This window comes from Peromyscus californicus, unplaced genomic scaffold (genome assembly GCF_007827085.1).
Source record: "Peromyscus californicus insignis strain IS unplaced genomic scaffold, ASM782708v3 Scaffold_17__1_contigs__length_78620276, whole genome shotgun sequence".
Lineage (NCBI taxonomy): Eukaryota > Metazoa > Chordata > Mammalia > Rodentia > Cricetidae > Peromyscus > Peromyscus californicus.
The window spans coordinates 7,767,846-7,779,876 of record NW_026294469.1 but is presented as its reverse complement, the minus strand read 5'-3'; the positions used below and the strand labels follow the sequence as shown (position 1 = coordinate 7,779,876).

General features: G+C 41.3%; 1 protein-coding gene and 1 pseudogene across 1 annotated transcript; one reads left to right on the top strand and one right to left on the bottom strand.

Moving 5' to 3' along the window:
* Window positions 1–1,092: 1,092 nt before the first annotated feature.
* On the bottom strand, window positions 1,093–1,557 carry LOC128112567 (60S ribosomal protein L35-like). Its single transcript, XM_052741600.1, has one exon. The coding sequence runs from the start codon at window positions 1,516–1,518 to the stop codon at window positions 1,147–1,149; it is 372 nt and encodes a 123-aa protein (XP_052597560.1). The 5' UTR covers window positions 1,519–1,557; the 3' UTR covers window positions 1,093–1,146.
* A 1,316-nt stretch (window positions 1,558–2,873) lies between these two features.
* On the top strand, window positions 2,874–10,252 carry LOC128113066 (ribonuclease H2 subunit B-like; annotated as a pseudogene).
* The last annotated feature ends 1,779 nt before the right edge of the window (window positions 10,253–12,031 follow it).

Genomic DNA, 12,031 nt, shown 5'->3' with positions numbered 1-12,031 from the left:
TCCCACTGTACCAAGGCTGCGCTAGATGCCACACCACGGGCACCGTATTCCCAAAAGCCTGCCCATGCACCAGGGATGGATCCCGATCCCCCTGCCTGGGTGTTCCTCAAACAGTTCAAGTCAAACAACCGTCTCTGTTTTAATTAGTCCTTGAATCAGCTCCGTTCGGTTTCTTTTGTATCTAGTGAATCACGCATCAACTTCGTTTGAATAAATAATCAGTTGACAATAAATTTCCTCTCATAGTTAACGCTACTTGACTGTTTACACTGCTTTTAAGTTTTATGTCAAAAATTAAGCTTTATCTGAAATAAATGTTAGTAATCAAGCACTAGCCTGACAAGGCTTTTTCTTGCTTCAGAAAATGCACTGGATCCATATACTTAGAGAAGAGTTTATCATGTCTTCTTATAACAGGATTTTACTTTCTTAGCATCAACAATGTTTCAGCCTTCCCGTTTTATATGCAGTGCACCAGAATGAGAATATGGATGGAAATGAGGGAAAAGGGAAGGGTATGGAAGAGGGTCCAGTCAGCAAAGTGTTAGCTAAGCACAGGTCCTGCATTCACTCTCCACTCAAAACCTAGGCATGGTGGCAGTACATTTGTAATCCCAGTCTCAGCGGGGAGAGACAGGGTAGATCCCTGAGCTCACTGGCCATCCTGCTTGGTGTATTTGGAAATATCCAGGCCAGTGAGAGACCCTACTTCAGAAACTATATGGACAGAACCGGAGGGCTGACACATAAAATTATCCCCTGGGAGGAGAGAAGGGAGAGGTAAATAAGGAAAGGAAATTAGTCATAGTGAAAGGTAAGCTAGGAACTGAGAATCCATATGATAAATTCCTGGGTCAGTTCTCAGAAAATAACAAATGGAAGTAAAGACTTGAAACCATTTTTTAAGATTACCTTTAAAGGAATCCATGGAACTCCAAGATAGCCATGATCCACGTGAAGGCTACTATCCTAACCTACACATTTCCAACCAGATCAGTGTAGATATAATGGTCTTATTAAATAAGAAACACAGAGCCAAATGCAGAGTTAAAAGCCCAAGAGGTCAGAGCAGTATCTAAGAGCTGAGACTAAAACAGCTTTTATTTTTTTTTTTTTTTCAGCCGTCTTGCGCTTTATTGCTTTCCATCAGGCCTTGACCGCGTACTTGCGCAGCGGGTACAGCCTCTCCTTGCGCTGCTGCTTCTTGGTCTTCAGCTTCTCTTCATGCTTGGTGAGCCGGCGGCGCATGGCTCTAGTCCTCTTAGGTCGCAGGTCCAGAGGCTTGTACTTCTTGCCCTTGTAGAATTTCCTGAGGTTTTCTTTTTGAGTCTGGTTAATGACGGTGAGGACACGGGCGATGGATTTGCGGACGACTCTTATCTTGGAGAGCTTGGACGTGGCGCCGCCTGTCACCTTGGCGACGTGAAGCTGAGACAGCTCAACCTTCAGATCGTCCAGTTGTTTTAGCAGCTCCTCCTTCTTCTTGCCGCGCAGGTCCCGAGCCTTAATCTTGGCCATGGCTCAGCTGCTCACCGCCGAGGCCGCCTGGTCCGAGAGAAAGAGCTAAAACGGCTTTTTTTTTTTTTTTTTTTTTTTTTGGTTTTTCGAGACAGGGTTTCTCTGTGTAGCTTTGCGCCTCTCCTGGAACTCACTTGGTAGCCCAGGCTGGCCTCGAACTCATAGAGATCTGCCTGGCTCCCTCGCTGCAGCTGCAGTCTTTCCCCTGAGAAAGAGACCTAACTTCCTATGTATCTGTCTTTTTATTGACTTTCTGTTCTGCCTTCTCATTGGTTGTAAACCCAACCACATGACCTCCTTGTCACTGCCTGTCTATACAGACCTCCAGGTCTTCTATGGTTGGTATTGACATTAAAGGCATGTGTCTCCATGCTGGTGGTGTCCTTGAACACACAGAGATCTGCCTATCATGTGATCGGCATTAAGGGCATATGCTACCACTGCCAGACTTCTGCTATGGTTTGCTATTAGCTCTGACCTCCAGGCAACTTTATTTATTAACATACAAATAAAATCACATTTCAGCACAAATAAAATATCACCATAGATCAGCAAGCCTAATAATGGTCCATACATAGTGGACCTAAAGATATTAAATTTCTGAAAACATTTCACCAAGCCACTAAGCATTTACTTACCCCCAATTCCCATCCAATGCATAAGATATAAAGACATAAACCCATGAGTCAACCTCACTGATTTATAGTCCTTCCTCACCAGGTTCTCACTTTTACCAAGTTCCTGGAACTATAAACTAAGCAGTCTTCTTTAGTTACATTTGTCTCCTTCCTGTTCTGTATGCTTATTTTTACAGTTGAGGATAATATCTTTGCTCATGTGGATCCCATAACCTGTGACACTGTGTCTGCTATAACCACCCTATCCAAATCTTCTCATCTTAGATTTTTTTTTCCCTTAGGAAATTTCTTTTCCTACTGCAGACCCAACTAATCTCAGAGTTTCATTAACTTGCACGCTCAACACGACTATAAATATCTGGACTACTTTTTTTGATGGAAGGGGAATTAATAAAAATCAGTTAAGGATTTTCCATTGCACTATTCCTTTTTACCATCCTACTTAACATCCCAAAACAAGAAAAGGAAAGAAGAGAAGTACAGAATGGGAAATTAAGATTTAAATTTCTTTTTCTTCACAAGTGTTATGATTGTTTACTTAGATTAACTATAAAAATCAGAAAAAAAAAAATCTTGGAATGTGTTACATATAATGGAGTTGTTGGTCAAAGGGGCCCATTGAACGACTTGGGCCCTACTGCTGAAGACAACACCTACATATCTCAGTGAACATGAAGAAGTCAAACTAGTGCCTAACTAGAACCTTCACCCCTACTGATGGTGTTCATAGTACTAGAAGGTACTCTGCAGTCTACCAAAGGAGAAAGATAACCATAAACCCTTCTAGAAACCCTTAGATCTACAATGGTGACCTGCCTGCCAGATATGAACCAACCTCTAATCCTTTGTTATGCTGGTGCAATAATTGAAGCTAGAAGAGTTTTTGTGTCTCAGCCTGCCGGTGGTCAGGACAAATCTCTCTCACCTTCCAGTCCTGCAGCTGCTCAGACTCAAGTAAACACACAGAGGCTTATATTATTTAGGAACTGTATGGCCATTAGCTCAAGCTTATTACTGACTAGCTCTTACACTTAAATTACCCCATAATTCGCCGGGCAGTGGTGGCGCACGCCTTTAATCCCAGCACTCGGGAGGCAGAGCCAGGCGGATCTCTGTGAGTTCGAGGCCAGCCTGGACTACCAAGTGAGTTCCAGGAGAGGTGCAAAGCTACACAGAGAAACCCTGTCTTGAAAAACCAAAAAAAAAAAAAAAAATTACCCCATAATTCTTATTTATGTTTAGCCACATGGCTTGGTACCTTTCCTCAGGTCTGTCTTCACATCTTGCTTCCTCTGTGTCTGGCTGGAGACTCCTGACTCAGCCTTCCTCTTCCCAGAATTTTCCTTGTCTGTTTTTCCTGCCTGGCTACTGGCCAATCAGCATTTTATTTATCAACCAATCAGAGCAACATAGATTCACAGCATACAGAACATCCCACAACAGTGACACAAGCACTATGGGAGGGAGTAACCAATCACTATCTGATTGTATTTAAGGCTCACTCTATGAGATGGGATCTATGCCCAACACTGCTCGGGTGGCCAAGAACCTGAGACTAGATAGGGCATAAACCTAGGAGGAAAGCAAATATGATTTTCTGATAAAGGAACATAACAAGAAAATGATTCTTACCAACATTCTGCTACACCCATGGATGAATGACTTGCTCAGCTATCATCAGAGATGCTTCCTCCTGCAGTAGATGGAAAATACTATAGAGACTCACAATTAGACAATGTGTGGAGAGTAAAACTTTGCAACACTCAGTCCTAAATGGGATGCTTCAATCAAATCCCTCCTTTAAGGGCTCAGGGAAGAGAAGGCAAAAAGATTTCAAGAGCCAGAGTGGATGGATGATACCAATAAAACAGTGTTTTATGGACACAAAAGGATTGATGCTCACATGAGCTCATAGAGACTACTGTAGCATATTTAGCCTGTACAAGATCAAAGCAGACAAGGGCCCAGTGCTAAGATGGGAAAGTAGAGATGAGCTTCCATTCCCAACCCAGAAACTATCTCCCATTGACAACCACTCACAAAGGAAAAATAAGTTTCTCTGTGGGAGTTTCACTGGGTATACCTACCACCACACTGACTATGCCCCATGACCAACAGTAGATGCCCAACATAAAACAAATCAAAGATATACATGGAGGATTTCTTGTCTCATTTTGCTTTGTTTGGGCATTTTTTAATCTTTCTGGTCTTCTGTTTATATATTATGGTTTTCATTTTTATGGTGTGTGTGTGTATGTGTATGTTTATCATACTCTTTTTTCCTTTTGTTAGTTTATTTATTTTGTCTTGCCCTTGCTTGTTTTTCTTTTTATTTACCTGTATGTTTTCAGAAGAAAGAGAGAGAAAGCTTGCTGCAAGAGGAGAATTAGCAAGGTCAATGCTGGAGAGCTCACCCTGGTGGTGAGGACAGGGGAGACCTGGCAGGTAGACCAACCCTGATGCTGCCCAGGCCCAGAACCAGGGTTATTACTTCACTTGCCCCAACACCCACCCCATCTGTGATCTGCAGGAGCACATGAAGGGACCTGACACGTAGATCCAAAGCTGCAGGATCTCCACAATACAGGGCAACAACAGGATAACCAAAGGAGTCCCAGTGAGGACCCAGCATTGGTAGTGTAATAGAAGCCAGAGGCCTCGAACCAGATCAATGACACTTGCAAGTAAAGATATATGGACAAAGGGTTTTATTGTATGATTCACTGTGTCACACACTACAGTTTCCATACCAAGATTTTTTATTTTCCCCCTTTTTTCTCTTAAATTTTGTTTTATTTGTAGGGGGGTTTTGCAGGAGTGGAGAGCAGATGTGAAGGGATGGGGAAATAAATGGACTCAAGGTACCTAATATAAAGGACACATAGAATAAATAGAAAGAACAAAAAAAGAGAGAGAAATAAGGCATGGAGTTGGAAGAGTGGGGAGATAGGGAAGATCTGGAAGGCACTGAAGGAGAAAAAGCATGAACAGAATTTATTGTATGAAAAAAAATTTTATTTTCAATTCAAAATAAAAAAGAACCACTAAACAAGGCAAACAAACTTTCAAGACAAGTTGCTAGAAAACTTGGTTCAGGTATCTTGTAGCATAAAGAAATACAGACTGCATTTACAACAAATGGTGCTGGGAAAATTGAATAGCCACATGTAAAAAAAATAATTCCTAAACCAGATTTTATGGTCTTCAAAAATTAACTGAAAATGGGTCTCAGGCTTAAATGCATAAACAAAACTATAAATTCCTGCAAGACAGTAAAGAAGAAAGCCACACAATATTGGATGCACTGTGACTTTTTAAACAAATAGCAAAAGCATGGGCATGGGGAAAAAATGAAAAGACAGATTTCAATTTTGTCCTTCAAAACATATCAGAAGAATGAATGAAAAGACTCTGACTGAAAGAAAAGATATATGGGATATTTTATTATTATCTAAAATGTACGGAGACATCTTAGAATACAATAAGACAGTAACAAAAGGATTAAAGATTGGTCCAAAGACCTCTGCAGGTGCTTCAACAGGGAAGCTTTTCTGGGGGTGAATAGACCCGTAAATGTATGATGCTCTTATATGCCACTAGAGAATTACAAAAAGAACAGTGAGATATGATGACACACATTTTACATTGGCCAAAATCTAAACCATGGGCAATGTCAAGTGCTGGCAACGATGTAGATCACTCTCAGTCATTTCTAGTGGGAGTGTAAAATGGGATGTCTTCATCCAATCCCTGCCCTCAGAGCTCAAGGAACTATATGGAAGAGAAGGTAGAAGAAATACTGTAAGAGCTAGAGGAGATGCATGATACCTACAAAACAGTGTCTTCCAGACACCACAGTATTGACACACATATGAAGTCACGGAGACTTTGGCAACATTCATAAGGCCTGCACAGGTACAGAGCTTATTGATCTATGGCTCTTCTTAATTTGCTTCCCACTTTTCTCTCATTTCATTCATGGGGCAGCTTCTTATCAGATAAACATAGCCTTCCCAACACATCTAACAATTGCTCTCCTTGGCATCTATCCAAGAAAGTTAAAAAACATGTACTCTTGCAAAAACCCATGAACACACTTATCTTAGCTGTATTCATGATTTCTAAAATTTGAAAGCAAGAACAGTGTTTTTCAGTCCTGAATGGACAAATAAACTATAGAACATTCAGCATTTAAATGAGTTCTCAAGACAGAAAAATTAAAAGATATCACTGCCCATTAGAAAGTATAAAAAGGTCAATCTGAAAAGGCTATGTACTCATGATTCCAACTATGCAGCACTGTGGACAAGACAGAACTACCAAGATAATAAAATAAACCAGTGGTTTCCACAGGCTTCGGAGATGGAGAGCAATAAAGATGAAAAGTACAGAAGAATGTGAGAATAAAAAAAATATTCTCTGTATTACTACAGTAGTGGACACATGCCATTACACACATTTCCAAATCCAGAGACTGCATACCACCTGTGATAGCTAATTGTGATTGTCATCTTGATGGGATTGGTAATCACCTGGGAGACAAATATCTGCTTATGTCCATGAAGGTGTTGCAAGAGTTTAACTGAAATTGGAAGCCCTACCATGAATGCAAGCAGCACCACTCCACTGGCTGAGGTCAGACTCAATGCAAAAAAAGCACGCTAACTGGTTATCCAGTAGTCAGGAGTGAGGCATCCCCTGTGCCATCTTGTACAATGAAAGCTAGTCCTTGGGGAAGGGGAGTTATGATCAGTTCCAGCTCATTAGTCTCTAGGCCCTGCTTCTGGGGTAACCAAGGGCAGCAGCACTGAATAGTATTGTAAGGAGTTTCATGGACAGCCCTGGACAGCAACTCAAAAGAGGTCTTCTCATGTCTGGTGCTGTGGGATGGTCTGTATGTCAAATGTGTTGCTGATTGGTCAATGAATAAATCACTGATTGGCCCGTGGCCAGGCAGGAAGTATAGGCGGGACAAGGAGGAGAATAGGGCTGGGAAGTGGAAAGCTGAGTGGAGGAGACACTGCCAGCCGCCATCAGGATAAGGAAGATGTAAAGTACCGGTAAGCCACAAGCCACGTGGCAAGGTATAGATTAATAGAAATGGATTAATTTAAGCTGTAAGAACAGTTAGCAAGAAGCCTGCCACGGCCATACAGTTTGTAACCAATATAAGTCTCTGTGTTTATTTGATCGGGTTTAAGCGGCTTGGGACTGGCGGGTGAGAGAGATTTGTCCTGACTGTGGGCCAGGCAGGAAAACATTAGCTACAAATGGCGTCCAACGTGGTGGCAAGAGTTTCCACCTAAAAACTGAGAAAAAAGATTCTAAAATGGACCTAAAAATAGCTTCCTAATTGTCTCTCTCAAATGAGCGGCAGCTGCCGGTTTGAGCTACTGGCGGGTTCCTAGAGTGTGCGCTCGACCTGCCGCCGTATGGCGGGAATGAGGCCTCTGCAAGTGGCACATTAAGCTGCATTGTGGATTTAGCCTTTGCTAGTACAAAACAAAAAAAGAGGTTTCTGGGCTACATGCTGCTTGGATAAAAAGCATAGACCCACGATGGCTCCCAGAGCTGGCTGGGAGCTGGCGGTAAGCATACCGCCGCCATGTTGGGAAGGTGAGGTGGGCGGAGCCAGCAGCCACAGCTGCTGCAGCTTAAAGCAATAGATTCGCAATAAGACAGATTCAGATGTAATAGTTTAAAATGTGTGTAAAATATACGTAGGCTTAAAAGAGACAAAAAAAAAAGGTGATATATACAGTATAGAAACAAATACATGGTTTTAAAAAATAAAGTCTTTAAAGAGACAGTAAAATTAATATAAAAAATAAGCCACGTAGAGATGACTATTACACAGAGAGTCTGGATTGTGTTGTCTTTGGGATTCTTAACTACAGAGAGATATTTGATTGTAAAGGAAGCTGAGTTAAACCAGTATGTATATTTTAAAGATACTTTGACTTCAAAATTTGGATGTAAGGATATGTTGCTTTGGAAAAGAGTCTCTTTTGTTTCCACAGAAAGCAAGAGGCTATGGATTTGTTCCAGATTAAGACACATCAGGTTTGACCAGCCAAGACCCCCTGAAAGGTCTCCGATGACACCATGGCCCAGATGATCCAACATCCAGAACCGTTTCAAGGCAACTGGCTCAGATGATACAGCCTCACGGACTACTCCATGATCCTAAAATTTTCTTTGTTTCCCCAGAAGATACAGCGCCCCCCTCCAGCAGGAAGTAGTAAGAGAAGCTACGCCCAAATTCCCAAATATACCAAGCTGACTTTGGAGATGTGTAAAGGTTAAAACCTTCCTTTTTAAGAAAAGAAAAGGGGAGGTGCTGTGGGATGGTCTGTATGTCAAATGTGTTGCTGATTGGTCAATGAATAAATCACTGATTGGCCCGTGGCCAGGCAGGAAGTATAGGCGGGACAAGGAGGAGAATAGGGCTGGGAAGTGGAAAGCTGAGTGGAGGAGACACTGCCAGCCGCCATCAGGATAAGGAAGATGTAAAGTACCGGTAAGCCACAAGCCACGTGGCAAGGTATAGATTAATAGAAATGGATTAATTTAAGCTGTAAGAACAGTTAGCAAGAAGCCTGCCACGGCCATACAGTTTGTAACCAATATAAGTCTCTGTGTTTATTTGATCGGGTTTAAGCGGCTTGGGACTGGCGGGTGAGAGAGATTTGTCCTGACTGTGGGCCAGGCAGGAAAACATTAGCTACAGTCTGGTATTAGGGGTCTTTGTTAGGTGATTTTGGCTCTTGGAGGGAACATCCATCAGCCCAGATGGAAAAAGTTCATTAAAACTATATATGTCCAAAGATAAACTGAACAAGGGGAACACCAATGAATATGCCAAGTGGAAAGTGGTTGATGGACAACCCCTTGAGGCCTCAACCCTGCACAAAGAACTACAGGCAACTGAGAAAAGCTAAGAGCAGGAGAGATCATCTTCCCTCAGGAAGAGCACACCAATTGGTTGTCCAATGCCAAATGGTCAGCCCTGAAAACATACATACAAGTAACACTGTACTGACTGAACGGGTTCTTCTTTGGAATATATACACATACATCCAAATAAATAAATACATACATATATTCATGCAATAACAGTGAAAAAGAGGCCATGTATTTGAAGAAAAGCAGGGAAGGTTATATGGGACAATTTGGATGGAGCAAGGGAAAGGGAGAAATGTTGTCATTATATTCTAATCTCAAAAATTAAAAATTAAAAAATAAATTAGTGTGGCAGCAGGACTGTGGGTGTGGCCTGCAGGGGTGCAGCAGCCAAGCAACACATGTTCTTGCTTCCACAATGTTAAAAGATGCTTCAACGAAGATAAAGAGAAGCCTCATAGCTGTAAAATGGGTTCATCTGCATCCAGCAGAAGGAGCATTTACTTGTTCAATGTGTGTATACATTGTTCTTGGTTGACAAGCCAATCAGTTCAGTCGAAAGGTTGCTCCACCTTACAACATCCATGGATCCCCTATTTCTGCTCCTTCACTGCCTCAGAAAGGCTAGCAAAGAGGGAAAGCATCAGCCCTTGGATCAGGTTGCAGTTAGTGGATGACGTGTTTCCAAATTGTATCTTATCGTTGAAATTTCCTGGGCTGGAAAAGTCACTTCACCATGTGATAGAGGGAGGAAAAAGAAAAAAGGAACAGGAAATATTTCAGGGACAGCACAGAGAAGACATGAAGTGGCTGAAGAGAAGGGTCAACCAGACCACGCCGGCACTGAAAGCCACCAATGTCTACCTCAGAGCCCAGGCACACTCAGCTGCAGTTTTTGCTAGTGATCAGGTTTCCACAGACCAGGAAGGTGGTGGTGTTTGTTATACCAATGGTCTTATCTCTGATTACACCTCTAAAGAATGAAGGGATGACTTACCTAATTTGTAAAGCCTCCAGACCCTCCAGCTTCACTGTCAACCTGCCCGACAAAGAAACTTAAGTGGTCAGATGAGCCTGCAGGAGTGAAAGAAGGTTACACTAAGTTTCACACTAAAGACTTGAAGAGTGGCAGGAAAAATATCAAAACAAGTGCAGCCCAGAAGGCTTTAACTAAAGTCACAAGAATGGGATGAAAAGTATTAGTGCTTCTTTAGTAAAAAAAATAAAATAAAATAAAAATAAAAGAATAAACTTAAAAGATCTGTAGCACTGAAAATAAAAGCTGATGAAGCAGAAAAAAAATCAGCTGCATTACCCAGCATGTGTTATTGTTTTGTTTGTTATTGTTTTATGTTAACCAACTGTACATTCTCAGCCTAGCTGTAAATTCAGGCTAGTTGCCCCAAATAGGAAGCATAAAATGATTGATCAATCCACCCAAACTTAACCAGTAAGTATACAAATATTCTTTCTTCTTAATTATTTGATTCATCTATGTATCTTCTTTGTAAGGAGCAAACATTTTCCAAAAGTCTTCAACTGTGCTCTTATGCACACACACACACACACACACACACACACACACACACACACACACACACGCACACACAATCAAATAAATCTCCCAAAGGAATGGATGGTAGTATGAATAGTAAAGTAGCTAATAAATCATTTATTTGCTATGGTTTCATTATGAGCATCTGTCATTTCCAGTAGCCCTTCCGTACTATTTCTGATGTGACAGTAGAATCACCTATGTGTTAGGGAACTGAACCAATAGAGTCAATACATTGTACTGGGAAAGGATGGTCCTAATGAGTTCATGGACTGTGACGACCTCTGTGTTGTGGAACATTATTTTAACTGTGTAAAGGTGTGTTACATTTGTTTCTGCTGCTTTTGTTAATGACGCAAAGATGTGTTACATTTGTTTGATTGAATAAAATTAAGCTGGGGTCAGGAGGCTGAGTCAGCAACTAGCTCACAGGAAGTGGTAGGGAGGAGCTAAGTACAGCAAGGCTTCTTTAGTTGGGGCTGAGGAGAAGGACACATTTTCTTTTTTCCCCTTTGGGAGACACAAGCAAAGAGAGGTTAGGTACTTGCTATTCAGCCTCTCTGAGCTAGCAGGATTTCACCTCACCTCAACCTTTGAATCCTAAGTTCTACTGAAGGACAGAGATCTAGATAAAATTTCCTTTAGTGGCCTTGATAGAGCCAGTGCCTGGGGGAACAGAATTCTGCCTGGCTGCTGCTTATGTGGCCCAACCACTGCTGGTACCTACAGAGTTTCAATGGCCAGATGGGACAGCAGTTGCTTAAGGTATAGCCACTGTATTGAATACAAAACAACACCCCTGAAAAGCCAGAGTTTAGTTGTTGTACTAGCCCCTGAAGTCGCCAGTCCTGGTCGTGTTGTTTTCTAACTCCTCTTGCACGAGATGGAAAATAGCAAGCAGAATTCAAATCACTAAAATCTTATCAAACGTTTCAACACAAACGTTGCCAGTCTTGGGTTTGGTTCATTAGTTCATGTTTTATCACATGCCTTTCCTGAAGGTGAAGAGACAAAGAAAAGACTGTATGTATTTAGAGGTCTTTGCAAAGCATAAATAAACTCTGTCACTCACCCTTAGTGAATAATGGATGCTTCTTCCTACCTGGCAGATTTAAAACATTTATCACTATTTTAAATTCTACAGTTATCAATTTGATAATGACCTATCCTATTCATGTTGATATTTAAATACTTACTATATATATATATATATATATATATATATATATATATATATAATTATCTCCTACAAAATTAGGCAGATCACATGAATTGCTGACTTTTCTTTTATCCAGTGTTAGCCCAGTAATGGCCACATATTATATGATAAACTAGTACTCCTTAAGGAATCTCTAGTAGAATGGGGGAATATTCACAAGTGCCCTATTACAATACTTTATTAACTTCTGGTATTTCA

Bases quoted from the DNA above. Each gene is read 5' to 3' on its own strand.
- LOC128112567 (XM_052741600.1), bottom strand. From the start codon at position 1,518: ATGGCCAAGATTAAGGCTCGGGACCTGCGCGGCAAGAAGAAGGAGGAG.